The 20,496-nt window shown below is 45.6% G+C and overlaps 1 protein-coding gene across 1 annotated transcript in view; it reads left to right on the top strand.

The window, feature by feature from the left end:
• LOC135908555 (endothelin-converting enzyme 1-like) overlaps positions 1-7,646 on the top strand; it is a 66,368-nt gene extending 58,722 nt beyond the window's left edge. Inside the window, exons 3-5 of the mRNA XM_065440350.2 lie at positions 1,607-1,798; positions 5,969-6,226; positions 6,919-7,646. Of these exons, the coding sequence (XP_065296422.1) occupies positions 1,607-1,798; positions 5,969-6,215 (439 nt within the window). The 3' untranslated portion in view covers positions 6,216-6,226; positions 6,919-7,646. The remainder of the gene's footprint in view (positions 1-1,606; positions 1,799-5,968; positions 6,227-6,918) is intronic.
• Positions 7,647-20,496: the final 12,850 nt, after the last annotated feature.

Here is a 20,496-nt window from a genome sequence, read left to right as displayed (position 1 = left end):
GGAGGAAATTAACGTAAGCGTAATCGATCACATTTTTGTCATTACTCAATCGCGTTCATAAGACAATTGACCATTAAGCCACTGTAATCAATTACATTTTGGATAAGGTAATGTTCATTTTAATCCGTTACTTCTTTTTCTCTAACGTGTGCAAGCCTGGACGCACACTCGCGCGCGCACACACTCGCTGTAATGTTCCACTGTAATGCAACACCTGGACGTGTTATAGTTAAGATCCGGGCTTCTTAATTTTAACCAAGAAACTACAAAAAAATGTCCATCGAATACTTTTTCCATAACTAGACAGGAACCAGAAAGCGCAGTATTTTTTTTTCTTCTTTTTTTACGCTTTTGTGGTAAAATAACGCCGTTAAAAGGTTGTGACCATTACCTTCTGCCGGGCACTAGGCCTAGCGCACTGACTGAGTTAGTGATCAGCGCGCCTGGGCTCCAACATAAGCAATTCCGATTACGAATAAAAGCATCCAGAGCTCAGTTTTGGCCACAATGATTTCAAGTAAAGTGTTGCTTCCTTTGTACAATGACCCTTCATAGCTCAAAAGGTGGCGAGCGTGATTAAGCGCTTTCCTCTGCTTTAAAGGGGTAACAATTATTCTAGTTTCTACTCGTAAAGCGAAAGTTCACCTGCCCAGCCGACGCGCAATATGCTGACACTAGTGTAGGCAGTGTGTGTGACCATCGACATGGTAGAATGGCCAGCAACTGCCGCGTTCCGGCGGCAATTGCTGGCGGAATGTGACGAGTTCGTGATTAATTCTTATCCTAGTCATGGTAGCTGGCGCTTCGAAGTGCGTTTGCGCACCTTTTTCACTTAGTAATAAGATTTAAAGAAATTCTAACGAATCCTCATATGAAATGCACTATACAATAAGAAAATTTGTCACCCAATAAAAGAAATTGATCTGTAAAGCAGCACGTCAGAAACACAGAAGAAATTTGCACATGTGATATGAACCAGAAACGTGGTAGCCAATTTACTTTGGAACCTTGTTAAGCACTTAGAAGACTACACAAAATTTCTCCTGACTAATGTGAAAGTGTATGAACATGTCGACAGACATTAGAAATTTTCATGAAGGGTGAATGTTTCGTTGTCGCAATGCTAATCACGGCATTTTTTTTCACCAGTGAGCACGACAACTCGTTTAAAAATAACTGAATAAAATCGAATACACTTTAAAATCGTAAATGTAGTGGAGCTTAAAAAAGAAGAAACGTAATTGCTAGATATCTTTGTGAACATTTTGTACATACAATTCCCCACACCCGTTATCACAGCGTAAGGGGGTGTTTAGATTTCTCTTCACCACTTTTAACTACGCGCTGTGTTGTGCTCTTCCCGACCCAAAAGAAGGAGCAATTCGTGCTTACTGGAATTAATTCTTGGCTTGTGAGGCTTGGCCACAATCTAACGTTAAGGTTCAGACGTAGCATGTGCGAGTATATAAATCAATAGAAGTGGGAATTGAATGAATGAATCAATGAAAAAGAGTGGAACGGAGCCATTGCGACAGAGGCGGATATGTACTGAACAGTGTGCGCGCCCACACGGCTTTCTCTGACCGGTCCCTGCCTCCGTTTGCAGGCGGCGGCGTCGCGAGGCAGGCCGGGCCCTGGCGCTGCTGGTGTGCCTGGTGCTTGCGCAAAGGGCGCAGGCCCTGCCCATCCTCGACCGGTTTGTGCAGAACGTGTTCGAGCCCGACCGCCTGAACCGATGGTTCACACTATGGGAGAAGGTTATCCACCTGGCCCGCTTCCACGTCCACAATATACCCAGGTACGCAAGTGATTCTCACTGCAAAGCAGGCCTACGCGACTCCGTTTAAAGCGCGTTCAACACTTCAAAGGAATTTCCAAAGTCGAAAGCAGCGCACGGCGTGTTACTAGCGACCACGGCTCGGAGAGTTGGCAAAAAGAATAGCGATATCTTTCTCTCTCAAGCACACATACCCTTACTTCAGCCAAGTATTTTCTTTTCTTGCTGCCGGAGAGGCGTCAAGCTTGAAAAGTTGCTTGACAACCCTCCTGTGGTTGTTGTTTTTTGTAAATTTATCGCCCGCTTTACAGACAACGATGCTTTATTGGGTCGTATAGCCTTGTCTGTCGCAAACTCAGGAAGTAACTAGTTCGCTTGAATGTCCCAAGTTGAATGGCCCCAGTATCTGTTTATTTGGTGCAATGTGCACATCTAGTGTGTGCAAGAAGCTAATGATCCCTGTTTTTCTCTTTCCGTTTGTTTCCTTATTCCCTTACTTCTTCTTCATCATCATCATCATCATCATCATCATCATCATCATCATCATCATCATCATCATCATCATCATTATCATCATCATCATCATCATCATCATCAGCCTGGTTACGCCCACTGCAGGGCAAAGGCCTCTCCCATATTTCTCCAACAACCCCGGTCATGTACTAATTGTCGCCATGCCATCCCTGCAAACTTCTTAATCTCATCAGCCCACCTAACTTTCTGCCGCCCCCTGCTACGCTTCCCTTCCCTTGGAATCCAGTCCGTAACCCTTAATGACCATCGGTTATCTTCCCTCCTCATTACATGTCCTGCCCATGCCCATTTCTTTTTCTTGATTTCAACTAAGATGTCACTAACTCGCGTTTGTTCCCCCACCCAATCTGCTCTTCTCTTATCCCTTAACGTTACACCTATCATTCTTCTTTCCATAGCTCGTTGCGTCGTCCTCAATTTGAGTAGAAGCCTTTTCGTAAGCTTCCAGGTTTCTGCCCCGTAGGTGAGTACTGGAAAGACACAGCTATTATATACTTTTCTCTTGAGGGATAATGGCAACCTGCTGTTCATGATCTGAGAATGCCTGCCAAACGCACCCCAGCCCATTCTTATTCTTCTGATTATTTCCGTATAATGATCCGGATCCGCCGTCACTAACTGCCCTGAGTAGATGTATTCCCTTACGACTTCCAGTGCCTCGCTGCCTATTGTAAATTGCTGTTCTCTTCCGAGACTGTTAAACATTACTTTAGTTTTCTGCAGATTAATTTTCAGACCCACTCTTCTGCTTTGCCTCTCCAGGTCATTGAGCATGCATTGCAATTGGTCCCCTGAGTTACTAAGCAAGGCAATATCATCAGCGAATCGCAAGTTACTAAGGTATTCTCCATTAACTTTTATCCCCAATTCTTCCCAATCCAGGTCTCTGAATAGCTCCTGTAAACACGCTGTGAATAGCATTGGAGAGATCGTATCTCCCTGCCTGACGCCTTTCTTTATTGAGATTTTGTTGCTTTCTTTATGGAGGACTATGGTGGCTGTGGAGCCGCTATAGATATCTTTCAGTATTTTTACATACGCCTCATCTACACCCTGGTTCCGTAATGCCTCCATGACTGCTGAGGTTTCGACAGAATCAAACGCTTTCTCGTAATCAATGAAAGCTATATATAAGGGTTGGTTATATTCCGCACATTTCTCTATCACCTGATTGATAGTGTGAATATGATCTATTGTTGAGTAGCCTTTACGGAATCCTGCCTGGTCTTTTGCTTGACAGAAGTCTAAGGTGTTCCTGATTCTATTTGCGATTACCTTAGTAAATAGTTTGTAGGCAATGGACAGTAAGCTGATCGGTCTATAATTTTTCAAGTCTTTGGTGTCCCCTTTCTTATGGATTAGGATTATGTTAGCGTTTTTCCAAGATTCCGGTACGCTCGACGTCATGAGGCATTGCGTATACAGGGTGGCCAGTTTCTCTAGAACAATCTGCCCACCATCCTTCAACAAATCTGCTGTTACCGGATCCTCCCCAGCTGCCTTCCCCCTTTGCATATCTCCCAAGGCTTTCTTTACTTCTTCCGGCGTTACCTGTGGGATTTCGAATTCCTCTAGACAATTTTCTCTTCCGTTATCGTCGTGGGTTCCACTGGTACTGTATAAATCTCTATAGAACGCCTCAGCCACTTGAACTATCTCATCCATATTAGTAATGATATTGCCGGCTTTGTCTCTTAACGCATACATCTGATTCTTGCCAATTCCTAGTTTCTTCTTCACTGTTTTTAGGCTTCCTCCGTTCCTGAGAGCGTGTTCAATTCTATCCATATTATACTTCCTTATGTCAGCTGTCTTACGCTTGTTGATTAACTTCGAAAGTTCTGCCAGTTCTATTCTAGCTGTAGGGTTAGAGGCTTTCATACATTGGCGTTTCTTGATCAGATCTTTCGTCTCCTGCGATAGTTTACTGGTATCCTGCCTAACGGAGTTCCCACCGACTTTCATTGCACACTCCTTAATGATGCCCACAAGATTGTCGTTCATTGCTTCAACACTAAGGTCCTCTTTCCGAGTTAAAGCCGAATACCTGTTCTGTAGCTTGATCTGGAATTCCTCTATTTTCCCTCTTACCGCTAACTCATTGATCGGCTTCTTATGTACCAGTTTCTTCCGTTCCCTCCTCAGGTCTAGGCTTATTCGAGTTCTTACCATCCTGTGGTCACTGCAGCGCACCTTGCCGAGCACGTTCACATCTTGTATGATACCAGGGTTAGCGCAGAGTATGAAGTCTATTTCATTTCTAGTCTCGCCTTTCGGGCTCCTCCACGTCCACTTTCGGCTATCCCGCTTGCGGAAGAAGGTATTCATTATCCTCATATTATTCTGTTCCGCAAACTCTACTAATAACTCTCCCCTGATATTCCTAGTGCCTATGCCATATTCCCCTACTGCCTTGTCTCCAGCCTGCTTCTTGCCTACCTTGGCATTAAAGTCGCCCATTAGTATGGTGTATTTAGTTTTCACTCTACCCATCGCCGATTCCACGTCTTCATAGAATCTTTCGACTTCCTGATCATCATGACTGGATGTAAGGGCGTAGACCTGTACAATCTTCATTTTGTACCTCTTATTAAGTTTCACAACAAGACCTGCCACCCTCTCGTTAATGCTATAGAATTCGTGTATGTTACCAGCTATATTCTTATTATTCAGGAATCCGACGCCTAGTTCTCTTTTCTCCGCTAAGCCCCGGTAGCACAGGACGTGCCCGCTTTTTAGCACTGTATATGCTTCTTTTGGCCTCCTAACTTCACTGAGCCCTATTATATCCCCTTTACTTCCCTCTAATTCCTCCAATAGCACTGCTAGACTCGCCTCACTAGATAACGTTCTAGCGTTAAGCGTTGCCACGTTCATATTCCAATGGCGGCCTGTGCACTTAGTGCACGGTATATCAAACCAGACGTGCGTCTAATTGACCTCCGTGCCTTTAATTTTTATATTTCTCTCGTACAGAGAAGGCAAGACACAGAACAGAAGCAGAATGCTAGCGCTCAAGTGAATTGTAAAAATGAACACTATTCTGTGCGAGTGCAGGAATATAGAGCACAAAAAGGGACAGAATTCACTAGATTTTGTCATGCGTGGGAGCTTTAGGAAGAAGATACTCCATCCTTGCGAGTGTAGCACAATTCTGCTTGAATTTGATGGATGGCGTTTTTTTTTTGTTGAATGCGTGAGACTTCCCTCGTTGAAGAGGACAAACGTCTAAGCGAAATCTATCAAGACGATATGACTCATGACAGAATAACGATAGCGAACCGATCCGATGTGGTCCCAGCTAATAAGAATGATGTCGCTACGATAAAGAAGAATGTTTTACTACGTTACGATATACATTGCACCGATCTGATGTGGTCCCAGCTAATAAGAATGATGTCGCTACGATAAAGAAGAATGTTTTACTACGTTGCGATATGCATTGCACGCGCGTATAAGCTCGCGCTTTGCCCTTTCTCGTCGATGGTGTAGCCAGCATCGCTGCATTGAAATGCACAGCCACAGTATGCAGCCGTGTTTCGTTGGCTCAAAACCGGAATGCCATATAAACGTCAATGAATTCGACGGAAACGTTGAGCCTAACGACTAATACCCTTTCACGCGCCTTCGATGACATCTGTGGGTTCCTTCGTGCAGAATCATCCTGATGCCTTTCTCCAACATCCACTCGGTGCACGGCCGGGCCAAGGATATTCGCCGGGGACTCAGCGACTTGCACATGAGGGGGCTGCTTGGCCGCGTCCAGGGGCTCACGGGCTTCGCTGGTGACGGAGAGGGCACGGTGACCAGTCGGAACAACTACGCGACCGAGGCGCCGACCTCCATCAAGAAAGCCGCGCAGAGCCTGTCACCACAACCGACAGTAGTGCGAGCCAAGCAGTAGTTCCGAGACCGGTGAGTGTCCTCTAGGCAGCGAAGGCGCAAGTTACGCTCTCGATAATTAACGTTAACGTGACCAACAACAATCTTTGTTGCGTTTGTCGGATGTATGGCTTTATCTATGGTACGCCAGCGTCTGTTCCTGGGTATGTCGGGATGCGTACGATTCTTAACATTAGAAAACTTAAAGACAAATCCTAAATCAGGTCTGCTTGTACACTGATTTCCGGTATTATCATTTGTAATTTTTTTTCTTACTGGCTTGGCGGCAAGAGGTGTGTCCTTCGAATAATGTCGTGATTTTTTAAAAACTTCTGGCTCGTACCCATTGCTTCGCACCAGCCCACCAATAAAATGTTCGGGGTCGTGAATAACCGAACCCATGCTTACGGACTGCTCCAGCGTACCATCTGTTTTGTGAGTATGGTCCCCCATTCACAAAACTTCTTTGTCGTAGTGCACTTCCTTAACAAGTGCGATCGCGTGGGCCATTCACGGGATTCGACAGTATGGTTAGCGAATAGTTGTTTTGAATCCTCACTGCAAGCTTAGGCTGAAAAGGAAACAAAGCGAAATACACCTGTATGTTCCACAAAAGTGTTGTCATTAGTGACACTGTCTCTAGGGCACTTATCATAGCCTGCTTAAATTCGTTCCCACGTGTAAAATTCCTTCCGTCAATCGATTTCTGTGCATCTGTGTTCCAGGCAAAGGAAGGGCTCCACATTCAACGCAACTGGATTCTGCGACACCTGCCACACCGAAGGTTGACGATAATTTTGCATGACTGCACCAGCGTCGGTACCCATCCTGCGTCAGTCACTTGAGGAGAGTCGTACCTCCACTTGGGCATTCGTCAGTCAGCAGTGAGCGACGCGCCATAAGACTCACCACGTTAGCCATCAGAATGGTTCACCTAATTTCAGGCAAATTATTTTATGCAATGTGCTTTCGTCCTTCTAAAGTTCATTCCCAACTGTCAATCTGGAGATTACAGATTGTCAAATGATAGATTTGTATAGGTTTCTTTCTGCCGTCCTTACATATTCGCCCTCACAGACATCTACTTATTAAAAAGTGCAACTGTGATGACTGAAATGCACTTCCCTCTCAGAGTATGAAGTTTGATACGCACTTTACTCAATGCTTTCTGCACATTTAAACACTCAATTTTGATTCCCTTTTCGGAGCTCATAGAAGTTATCAGCGACGAAAATTATTCCACCCAACACGACTTTATTTCTTCAACTTGGCCCGGCCAAGTTGAACCTTTTCGTACCTTTTTTTTGTGTGTTAGCTTTCTCCTTTGTGTCCGTAAACCATGAGTCCACGCCACACAGTCGACAACTTTCATCACTTCAAAATGTTCGTTGCTATCTCGTGGGTCAGTATTTCGCTGTCTGTGTGTGTGCGTTCGTCAATCAGTAACATATTTCCGTGTATCGCCTTTTTTTAATAAAATGGCTATGTGAAAATTATGGATATCTGTTTTTGCCTTTTTTTTGTGGCCAACACTGTATACTCCTCTTGTACGGCGAGTGTCCTGAGCTAGTGTGCGGCTCGAAATGGTCTCATTATGTTTCCATTGTTTATTTCTTAATGAGTCTGTTTACTCTGTCTGTAAATATATACGGTGCCAAAAACTTACGCGATAGGCCATCCTTATAAAACGCAGGCCCTAACATGGACTTATTGGTTTTCATGCTCTCCGAAGATAAAAATTTTGCATTGGTAAAGTAGCACGTAGAAATATTGTTGGTTTTCAGTCCAAGGGCGAAGGCTAACAAACCCACTTTTGTGCGCACAACTGTTTATACAATTCGTCACGTAAAACAACAACAGACATGGCCACCATTATTCTAAAGTTGACCATCAGCGTTTCCGTATTAGTGCATTCCTCAAGAGAAGTTTATAGTAAGGAAAATTTCAAGTATGTGTGCACACTATTCCCATTCTATGCCCGCTGGTGCTTTTGCGTGCTGCAATCGTACTCATATTGTCACGTGCTGGTGACGTTAAGAACACAGTAGCAATACTGTGATAGACAAAACTAACTTTTATTGGGCGAACCTGTGCCCACAAAACAGGCTACACTTATAGCACAACGATAGCGGCGAACACGGTCGGCGATCGTCGAAAATCTGATCAGCGGGTCAAGCCCGTCGGCTTTTATAGAGCATTCGTCGAATGTTCCAGACTAATCGTTCGGACCCGCGTGCCTTCCACAAAGTTCCACACCACCCGCGCCACGCGATAAAACCAGACAACACAAGGTTCAGCGACAGCAGACAGCCGGGTAGAAGCATCGACAACCCCCCCCCCCCCCCCCCCCAGAAACGTCGGACGCACGCAGGCGCGTCCCGCGCTGTGCGACAACAGTTAAGAGGTGAAACGTGGTCGCCCGACAAAGACAAGTACACGTGTCAATATCATCCTCGACTGCCGGGCCTGTTCAACGGGACAAGCGATGTTTTGATCGGCTGTTCTCAAAACGAAAAACTCACCTATGATAAGTAATCGTGAGAGGCAAGCTGGTTGACTGATTAACAGGCAGTAACACGGCAGAGAGAGAATGGCTTATGAACAGGAAGGCAGGGAGAGCCGGCTCCTAGTAGCGTGCTCTTCTGCATTGGAGAAATGGGTGAAGTAAAAAAAAACCAGTTTCGATAGGTGACAATGAAGAGAAGGGCGGTGCGTGTATACAACTTCACGATTCTGCGACAAAGCTAAAGCTGGGAGTCCAGTAGATTCCAATGAATAAATCTAAGACGGCCTTTCTGGCCTTTGCTGTATTGCTTGGGTGAGGCTACTGGCCCACGTAGTGCCTTGCAACTGTTGTTGGCTTCCAAGCACGCATTATACGTAGTCTCTGAGAGTCACTATATATGTGGGAACGGCGCCGGATGGATTTAGACCATTCAAGTGCAGAAACATGATGGTGGCTTTGTATCACACCGCCAACAGAATGCAGCCGTCGCGGCAGGGTATCGAACCCCCTCGTAAGCCTGGGCTCAGCAATAGACCGCCTTAGCGACAGGATTACGACAAAAAGCGGTGTAACGAAAGTTAACGCTGCCAATTGATGGCGTTGCTTGATGCATAAAGCTATGTACATATGAAATGCAGGTACCTCAGTATTAAGCAAGCAGCCTATAAACGGCATTTCTATTCGCTTGAACGACATACAGACATCACGTTTTAATAAAAAAGAGGCCTAGACATGTGTCATGAAACTATGAACCTTGTTTGAAATTATCCGCAATAATTTTTTCTGTTGTGCCAGTATTGCTCATGTAGCAAGAAACAGAATAGGGGAATAATAGGGCAATAACAGTGGAATGTTAATTAGGGTAATGCTAAGGAGCGTGTCACAGTACTGTCAGAAATGCGGTATATATCTATCTCCCGGGCCTTCAAAAAGGATTATAAACTCTCCTGAACCAAAATTCAAAATATCTTACTTATAAAAGTGAATTTAAATTGCAAAGCACATTCACTTACTTTGTTTATACTGGGCTGCAGATACACCTATGACATTGACAATGGAAATCATTTTTTTTAAATCTCAAATTTGTTTCGTTATATTACAGTAATTTATAATATACTTGTTGCTCAAAAAAGTGAATCAGAAGTTTTATTGTATCAAATTAACAAATATACTTTCCTGTTAAGTTGACTTGCCAACGCTATGCTTTTCAGTACGGACAGTGGCAGTTTCACGCACATACGTAAACACCGCATTAGCATGCGCCATGATATTTCTCACACGTTCATAAATCTTTTTGTCCCGTGGTTCTGACCAATGCTGGCTCCTAGCTGGAGAGCCTATTGTTGCGGAGCACCAATTAAGGTTAAACTTTACTATGATGATTTAATAGCCACAAAAAATATACCTTGAGCGCTCAATGTTAGACATTCGCGGTGTGTCACTGTAGGAAATCCAGAGCCAGCAGGGAGAACGACGGCGCTCCTTGGGCAGTATAAGCAATCCCACCAACCTCCGCTTTAATATACCACGTGGCGTGCTCCATGGCGGGTTCTATCATGTGTCATGTCGTCACCGAATCCGGATTGCTCGAAGCATTCGATAAGCATACAGAGAAAGGAGATTTTCTTTTTGTATCCTAGGAAACAGCGCGGCGGCTTTCTCTTTGCGCTGTCTTCGGAGCACAATACCAAAACAAATTGAAAAAAAAAAACGAAAGACGACATTAAGAAATTACAGGCCACCGAAAGGTTGGTGAAGGCAGGCTGCCAGAAAAAGAAAGTGCTCAAGCACGGGTAGCCTACGCCCATGTGTCTGAATCCTCTGAGACATGCGGATGAAGCCAAGAGCAAGCCCGATCCCGTCTCGACGATTCTACCAAGGCAGGGACACAGATGAGATCACAGTGCAGAAAAGTCCATTGGCACTAGACCTTCTATGTGGCTCTTATCCGGGAACTCCCTCACAGACAATGGAACGACGCTCTTTGCGTATTGTCCACAATGCGAATCGAAGAAAGCGTAGCCCGCATTAGATCAAGCCAGTGGCCGAATTCGGGGCCGGGCAAGGTCCCGCAGGTCTGCACAGCGCAGCAGGAGCGAAGTCTCGCGTGAGCAATTCTGCCGCGACACGGCCACGGCCACGACGCCTGTGCTGCCCCAGAGAGAGAAGACGCCTATTCTCGCGCCTCGAGACTGTGGGATGGCGTGTGCGCGCGAGTAAGCCTTTTGTGCCCGCAGGCGGCCAGCCGAAACAGAGGCAGACGGCAGCATCCGGAACACCAAGTTCCTCCGGGACGGCACCTCATCCGTGTCGCTGCGGCCTGCACCGCGCTCATAACAACGCGCACTCTCCCACGATCGCTCCCGTAACGATGCATAAAAGGCATCTCGCCACTGGGATGCTCCCACTTGTGCGAGCCTCGTTCTGTGCCTTCGTTACAGTGCAGACGACATGTGTCACCACTGTGGAAAAGGAGCGAAACCAGCTGTTCGGACTATCGGCAGGCAATCTGTCAAAATATTTCAGGTAAGTGTCGTCATGTCTACGAGAGGAAAGCCGGAGGCTTTCATGCTGCGAAGCGATCTGCAGTAAACGGGGTTATCGGGTGGTGACCAGCGGTTTAGTTTTTCTGGTCTAACGCGTCGTAATAACGAAGCCGGTGCTAAGCTATGGTTTGGGACAGTGCTGGCCAAGGTCATCCACTGTGGCAATGATGTTAAACCTGTCGGATAAGGTAGGGCCTTGAATACTAAGCTGAATGCTAAACTCCAACTTTGTCTTTAGGATCTTTCTCAGCTACCAAGAAGAATTTCCTAAATCTCTGCATATTATTAATGCAGGTGTCACACGGGTACTTTCGATCGCATTCGAGCCTAATCAAGATATATCTTGTCTAGCGCGATTAGCTCCTTTGCGCAAGTTGTGGAACAGAGCCAATCACAACCGAACAATTCGATCTCCATAGGGCTCGATCGTGATCAATCGTGCCTCGTGTGTAAGGGATATAAGAAATCGCGGGAGGGAAGAGGAGCTATACACTCGGATAACTAACTCCCATAGCGGTTGTAATGAATATTTTAGCTGCCCTATTCCTGAACACTAAATTGCACTGCATTGACTTCACTCATTTGTCATGATTATTGACGAAATAGTACAAAGTTTTTGTGAAATCTTGAGAAGAAGCTATGCTGCTTCCCTTAATTATTGTACAGCACGTCTCAAAGCAGTACAGCCGCACGTACCAGAAAACACGAAGACACCCTCAAACATTACTGCCTTGGCTCCCAAACTTCCTTGAACCATATTTATGATTTTCTGTTGCAATGCCAGTGTAGCGCAAACAAGAAGGGGACACAGTAAATGCATATTAGCGCACGCATGTGATCCTAATTTCCAATAACTACGTTCATTTGCAAGTATCAAAGCAGTACCTATACCCCCTGCTAAGTGCGTTAAATAACACGTGCGTAAAAATGACCGTCATCGTTTCAAAAGCTACGCACTTGTTGAGGTATGGACGAACATTAAAACACACAAACACGACCGCTGACGAGTGTAGGATTTAGCGTTTGACCAGGTCTCAGCAAGTGCTGTCTTTGAAACGATAGCGGCCTACCACCTAGCCCACCAATACCTCCTGAGTAAACATAACCACTTGTACCACTTGTACACACACAAAAAAAGAAATGCCAATGCATTAAAATGCTTAGTCACGTTTCTTCTCATGGGCAGAAGCTCTAATTATTTACTTGACATGACAAGGGGGAATTTACTAACATACGCATAACCAAATATCGCTATCAATCCAGCTTCTATGGTCAAAGGACTAATATCACACCACGCCTATGCCTAGCACAATAACATCTTAAAAACTGCGGTGACAGCTCCATGCCTCGCAACGAAGTGCTCGCACAGTCTATTATTTGAACGTGTTGCCACTTGACCTTCGTGGCTTTATCCGCGAATTAACATTGAAGTGGTAAGAGACTTAAAAACTGCACTGAACAAGCTAATTTCTTTGCTTTCCTTACATTTTGTCATTCCGATCACTTTCCGGTTTTGTTTTCCGGCGAAGGCTGCCTGGTTTGTACGGAGCGGGAAAACACAGCACTTCACGATAGGCGTAAGAGTCTACAGTGACATTCTTGTCGATGCTGGTACTTCTTACAATTTAGGAGGACACTTTATTTCGCTGACATCGCAAAATGATTTGAATAGCCAGGCTCCGAAGACGTGCGACTTGTTGCCTGAAACTTTTGTCCACAGTATGCTTTGAACATATTCAAACACATGCTCCGAGTGTTTGCAGTATGATTTGTAACTTATTGCAGAACAGGCTTAAAGTTTTCGTGCAGGCTGACTTAAACGGTGGATATGTGAACATGTGAATGCATGAATTGCGAGATTGTCCTTTATATTTCAAGTTTTTAATATCCGTGCAGCACTACAAAACCATAATCCAGTGCGCAAACCACACAAGGATTGGAAATTCTGACGTTGGAAAACAGTGCTCAGCAGTTTTTTTTAGAATGGTAAGGTCAAACAGAACCGAATGCATCGAATTTCAAGTAACCCTTCAGTCACACTGATTTTCAAGTTACTTATTTAGACGTTTGCAGAACACACTTACTACAGCGTCAAACGGTGCGTGCAAATGAGCATTCAGTTGTGAGATTTCGTACTTTGTACCTTTAATTGGCCTCAGCAAACTACTTTTCAAAAAGCTATCACACGTGATTATGGCTGTGGTTCAATGTAATTGTGGAAATGAAATGCACGCATCTAGTACACGATGAATGAGTGCGAAATCCTTGCAGAATCCGGCTACGCGTAAAATAAAACTCTAGTGGCTTGTCCCAGAAATGTGGATTAACAATGACTGCACTAAATTTCTACATATTACATTTTTATACCACGTGCTATTCAAGCGCTCTGTTCTATGTTCCCTTAAGGCATGCAGTTTGTTTTGTGTAAAAAGCCTGGATAATCATAACATTTAGAAACGTTAGTTTAAGAATAGAGCTATTAGTCCTAAGTCTTGATAAAGAAGTTGCAAAGGAACAAAATTCAATTAATCTCTTAAGCTATTGTAAACTCTGGACAGAACCCATTTTCTGAAGTTAGTGCAAGTGAAATAGTTGAATCATTCTTGAAATACGTTCTATTTTCTCTTTTATGATAGAATAATGTTTGATATATTTTTGTTACATCATTTCAACCCTTACTTACCTTTGTTAAAGGCCAACGTTTCTAGCAATGCTGCTTATTTCAGACACGTCGTAGTGATGTGAAAGCGAGTCCGTAGTAAATATAAGAGTATCTATCCCTGCAGAAACCAATTCAATTTATGCAAAATCACCCTTTCTGCTAATAGCCTCACTAAACATTGCCGGCTCTTGTGAGGCAGCAGTTATTCTCTTCAGGCACGCTTATAAGACATGTGATGTTTCGCTTTTGTAGACGCTTTGAGCAATTCCTTTCGACTGGTATGTAAGATAGCATACCTGTTCATTCTTTTTAGGTTACACTGCTTGACGTTCAGTGAATTTATCAGTTTGAGCGACTGCGCAGTTTGTCTACCTGTCCAGGAATAGGCGGTATTTGTAACGATAGCCATAGGTTGTGAACGTATACGCGCGAATCTCAATTGCTGCGTAGATTTTCTCATTTATGAGCATTGATATCTTTAAAACAGAGATCGGTAAAGGCCCGCTATGCATATTTATGAGCGTTATATTGCGCTACATGAGTAAACTTGAGGAAGTACAAACTCCTGTGGTAATTTGAAATGTAAGCCTAAGTAATCCAAGTAGCAAAGAAAAAACCTAAGGGTCAAAACTGAAGTATATTTGCTTTTATCATTTTTTTAAACCTTACGCATTCAAAATAATACGACTGCGAAGTTATACTTCGACGAGCATTAAAAAGAGCAACAGAAGCTCGTTCATAATTAATGCCGCTGCTATGCAGAGCCCACATTACCTCATTGGCTAAAAAGGTCCCCAACAGCACTCCTTCCGTCACAAACGCAGACATACATTTTTTCATTCTTAAATAGAACTATTGCGTTAGTGCATTTCCTTTTCTATCTTTTAACCCTTGCTGGAATGGCGGTCATGGTTTGGGCTGAGTAGTGAGGCGTATGCTATTTCAGTATGTACATGCAGTTTATTATGCGAAAAAGAGTTGAGGCGTGCAGACAGGACACAAGAGTAGAGAAGTGGACAACACGAACGCCCTTTTTTGCATAATGAATCTTTAGCAACTAGCACAGCTTTCTGTCGTTACATGCAGTTGCATGCTTTCTTTCATTTTTTTTTTGGTGGAGCTAAACTGTTAACAAAGAGGTTTCCTCATAAAGTTAGTATCACTCTATGAGGAAACAGCATAACTCTAGGTGTTTCCTAAATATCTGGTCACATACTAAGTTGACAAGGCACCGATTTTCCTCTGCCGGCTTCCCGCGGCACCAATACTCATAGTATCGACGCCCCTGTCACACGGCGCTGACGCCCATAGTCGACAGAAGGTAATACGACGGCTGGGCCGTCACCGACAAGGCTGCCGTAGAATTTTCCCCGCCGATTCCGGCTGGTAACACTCGTTCTTTCTATTTTTATCGGTGCTGTAGCAGCCATCACTTGTTGCCCGTTTGGCATAGGATGTGAAGAAATAGGCCTACCTAACTATGAATATGAAACTATGCCTCTGCGTAGTCGCCTTTCGTTCATGGAAGCGCTGGCGAGTTCAATCGAGAACGGTGACTTAGCAATCGCTCCGCGCCGAGTCGCCGTTTACCGCATCTTGTGTGGGCACGATACGAAGTAAAGCGCGCTGTATTTGAAGTCATTATCGACAAGACTGAACTATAAAAGCAGTTTCCTACGTCTTCTTATCCTTTAGTTCAGGCCGGTCACAAATGAGTGCACGAAATAGTACGCTATGCTAGGCCTTATATCCGCTGAACAACATCGACATTGGCTAAAACTCTATGCGGGCAGCTGGCCAGGGCGGACAATCGTGCATTTCAGCGTCATCAGAACGTTTCGAATCACTTTGAGTGTGAATAAACAAATATACAAGCGTAGTTGCTGTGTAAATTGCGTTGCCTGTACGATGTCCTCGCTCAGCGGCCGCCTACTCCGAAACCGGCTGAACGACGGTGGCAGACTGGTTTTTGCCGGTGTTGTTTCCACGAAAACCTGACACACTATGACGAGTCGTTGTCATTGGTCGGGTCGGCATTGCTGTTTTCCTATTGCGACAAAATGTCTCTCAGCGACAAGGCCTCACGACTGTATAGTCCACTCATCGCTGACGTCGTGGTCATGTTGGCGTCTTGTCGGCATTGTTCTGTCGACTTAGTGTGATACAGCCTAGCTTTATTCCCTCATAGAAGGGCATATAGGGCCAGTCTTCAAACAACAATGCAGCATGGCACCCAGTACTCGCGAGTTTAGCGAGTGTTTTAACTTCGCTCCATTGCGTTTAAACCAAGGAATGATGTGACTTTGTTGTTCTACAGTATAGAGTGCATTGCCCTACGAATGAAGCCGAAATAGCTTGTAGCGTCGGCCGTAGGTGGCGCACTGAGATTCTCTCCCGCGGCATTTGAAGTCCCTGCGCCTTGCGGTCACCGCGGCACAACGGTAAGACACGCCGCGCAGCGGTGATTCTTTCGCCACGCAAGGCCTGTTGTCTCACAATAGAAGGCGACGAGGCGTTCTATCTCCGACATTCCTTGTACGCTTCTCTGCTTGGCTCAGCCTTTCTTGTTGTCAGCGGAGGAAGCACATGACAAGACATGCTTGCGGTCGCACGTCGTATATTTCAAGAACAGTGACCCCGGTAGCGTCAGATATCCGTAACATTGTTCGAGGTGCCCAAACTACAATGTGCCAAGATAGCATAGAAATAGCGAAAACCGGCCGCAGTGATGACAGTTTTGCTTTATACTTGATGAACTGTTATGTTTTATGGTTTTATCAAATATAGATAAATTCTTACATTAAAGTAATTTGGCATTCACCTTCAAACGTTTACGGGCTGTCGTATGGTATGCTACGGCAAAACTTTAATGAAGTTCTGCAGATCGTGAGACTTCACGAAGTGGGCCGCTCCCACGTGGGAACCGGAAGGCCGAGCCTCTCGGCCGCATCGTGGGCCTGCTGCACAGCCCAGAGTTGGTCCGCCAGAAGAGTGCTGACGTATGCTTGCTTTTTTTATAGCCTGTCGCAGGGTAGTTTCCCTATTCATTAAACCTTGACCTCGCCACGTAACTCCGTAACTGATTCTGCAACAGACTCGATGGCTGGAATCGTCGCACTCTCCATTGGGCGAGCGCGTTCTTGCGTATCATTACAGCATATGAAATCGTACGCCACTTTCTTACGAACAGCGCGTGTGTTCGCGCAGCGGGCTTACGTGTCGATGCCCCCGTCATCTCCTTATGGGATCACTTCCCTCGTGACACTTCTCTCGGCGCGTACCTGTGTTCCACGGTATTGTCCAGGGCACACCGTACTTGTATGTATTTGTTGAGTGCGCTGTCTTCTCCGCATACGTGAGCCACCTGAAAAGTACACGATCGAGAACGAATATTTAGGCGCAGTTAATTCTCACACGTATGCTTTGGGCATACGTGCCCGAAGCACATATGTCATATTGTGGTCAACAATTCAACTGTGGCAGGGTGCGTATACGAAAAGACTGAAAAAAAAATGTTAAGGAAAGAAAAAGGCTTTAGAGGACCTGAGTCTCTAGCTTGATGAAAGCACAAGGATTTCAAGCGCCGAAAAATAGAGATAAGGGGCAGAGTACACCAAGAATCTGTCAGCGAGATTTCTGGTCATGGTGTTTGGCTGCTAAGCACGAAGTCGTGGGATCGAATCGCGGCCACCGCGGCCGCATATCGATGGGGGCGGAATGCGAAAACGCCCGTGTACTTAGACTTAGTTGCACGTTAAATAACCCCAAGTGGTCCAACTTCAGTCAACTAATCGAGCTTGCACACGATATATCATCTTGCATTGATAACAGACCACAATTAGATCTAATCTTTTTAGATTTTTCCAACACATTCGATCACGTCTAACACGATAAATTATTTGCTAAGCTAGAAAGCACTCTATATAAAGGCCAAATGGTGGATTGGATTGATTCGCCGAGATGGCATAGTGGCTATGACGTTGCGTTACTATAAGCCCGAGGTCGCGGGATCGAATCCGGTCCACGGTGGTCGCATCTCGATGGGAGCGAAATGCAAAAACACCACTGTCCGGTGTAGTGGGTGCACGGTAAAGAACTCCAGGTGACAGTGACAAGAACTTTATTAGGGTGTCCTGAGGAACTCGATTGGGGGGAACCGAAGGCTCCCCGATCAAGTTGGTGGCTCCGCCAAATCCAGGTGGTCAAAATTATTCCGGAGTCTCCCTACGTCGGCGTGCCTCACAATCATATCGTGGTTCTGGCACGTAAAACCCAAGAATTGAATTTTGGGTCGTATAAAAAACTACCTTAGCAACCGCAGTCAGTTTGTTGAAATTATTCCCCAGAGTTCTTTGACAACTAATGTTTTATGTGGAGTACCACAAAGAAGTGTTCTCGCTCCAGTACTGTTTCCAATTTTTAATAATGACCTTCCAACCACTAATACAGTTATCAGACGTTTGCGGACGATTGTGTTCGTTACAATGAAATTGATTCTCTGAATCAACACATTATTTTAAACAATAAACTAACACATGAGTGGTGTAGGAAATGGCAGATGGCCCTCAATACGAAACGAAATTGTGTCCCTGTCTATAGCTAAGAGAAAGTGCACTAGTATAACTATACTAGGGCTATAACTATAACTATATATATAACTATAATGCTATAAAAACTAGGAGAAAAGATCGATGAACGTGTAATTACATCATTCACGATGTACCTCTTGAGGTATTTCAAATACCCAAGTACTTATGCTTGACTTTAACATGACTTTATATGGGTTCTTGATATTACTTGATATTACAACGGGGCGTAGTGGCAAAGATGATAACTGTCACTCTTGCCCTCTCGTCTGGCAAAGTAAAAATTGAAGAACCTGCAACCACTGTCGTAACACGTGACTGCGCAGTCTGCAACGATGACGGCAGTTGCCATGCCGAGATGATGGCGCAAGTGGAGAAGCCGGAGGGCAGTGCGCTTGCGTAATGGTGACCAGACGAGGGGGCATGTCCCTTGATTGGGCTACACAGATAAAGTGACTGCTGATATCTAAGTATTGTAAGTTTTATTGAAATCAAGAGCAACAACTGCACGGCCCACCGCGCTGTCATATCTTGATTTCGCCAGCCGAGAGCTGAAGGGGAACAGTTATGATCTTTGCTTATACCTCCACCCCGTTGTCAGACTAAACGCCGCACGTAACTGCCGTGTCACATCAGGGAAGAGCTTTGTGCCGCTCCTCCCTCTCTTGCATGCGTAATCACGTGAACGACAATTAAAATTTGGAGTTGGATTTTTTTCCCTGAATTCTCATCAGCTCTCGCTTTAAGCAGTCAATGTGCATTCTCGCTCGCGTTCCTCTTGCGCAGGTGTTGTCCAAAATGAGGCGGTCCGAACCCGACTCAAAGGCAAAGGGCCGACCCAGGACCGGGTGCACTCTCCTCGCCGTAGCTTTCGCGGCGACCTTCTTTCTGCTCGCTCTGATCCCACCGTGCCACGGCGCCAGCGCATCGACGTCGGAAGGCGACGGAGAGGCTCGGTCTCTCCTCTCGTTCTCGCCGTCGGCGTTGAAGAAGCGCCTCGGCGGCGGACTGCGCGCCACGGGCCGCTCCTACTTCGACGCCGAGGACATCCTGCTGTTCATGCTGGGCCTCGGACTGGCCTCCATGCTGGGCCTGGCCACCTTCATGGCCCCCTTCACGTCCATCCTGGCCACGGGGCTCACGCCGGTCACGGTGCAGGGCAACGTGCCCGCGGCGTCGGCCACCGTCACGCACGGGCGACGCCGACGCAGCCCTTCCTGGACGGACGGCACGCAAGCCGCCGAGCTGCTGCACGCGATGGAGGAAGCGCACGGGCGATACAAGAAGCCGCTATAAGTATGCGGGACTGGACACGTTTGTAGCGTGCGCGTGTGGTCGCTTACGCGTGATGAAACAGCACGACAATGCGATGTGGCTCGCGGTAACAAAGTTTCTGCGCTGACTGTGAGGCAGGCATGTGCCTCCTCAGATTGTGTATAGTCTCGAGTGAGGGAAGCGCGAGGGAGGGGAGGGCTCGACATAAAGGCGGTTAAAAATCAACTGTGCGGAGCGAAGCGGAGCCATGGAAACTGAGCGGATCTCACGGCGGAAATGCAATAAACCATTGGACAGTTTTTGCGCGTGTATATTTCTGGCAAGCGCCTATGCTGTGTAATTCTGTGTGCAGATTGTTTTGCCTGACAATGAAATGTTGACAGCTCGCTTTTAGCTTTATAATTAGTTGGCTGCGGAGGAAGACACGTTCAGTGGTAGCAGCGAGTATGTTAGGTCAATGAATGGTACGAAAGAGGGGTACATCATGGTTCTTGAAACATAGACGCATACCCTTTCACAATCAAGAAACCTTGACTGCACACGACGAAGCATTTCCTTCTTGTGCACTCAGTATGACAGAACAATAAGTTGACAAATTCAACGAAAAAGTGTCCACAATGTATTGAAGTGGGAAGAGTTTGTTGTTGAGGCAGTGAGTTCAGAAGCTAGTTAAAGCCCGATCTTAATACGTGCGCCACTGTGCCGATGGAGCATGAAATAAAGCTTTC

The sequence above is a fragment of the Dermacentor albipictus genome, chromosome 1 (assembly GCF_038994185.2).
Source record: "Dermacentor albipictus isolate Rhodes 1998 colony chromosome 1, USDA_Dalb.pri_finalv2, whole genome shotgun sequence".
Classification (NCBI taxonomy): domain Eukaryota; kingdom Metazoa; phylum Arthropoda; class Arachnida; order Ixodida; family Ixodidae; genus Dermacentor; species Dermacentor albipictus.
This window is presented reverse-complemented; position numbering and strand designations above follow the sequence as displayed.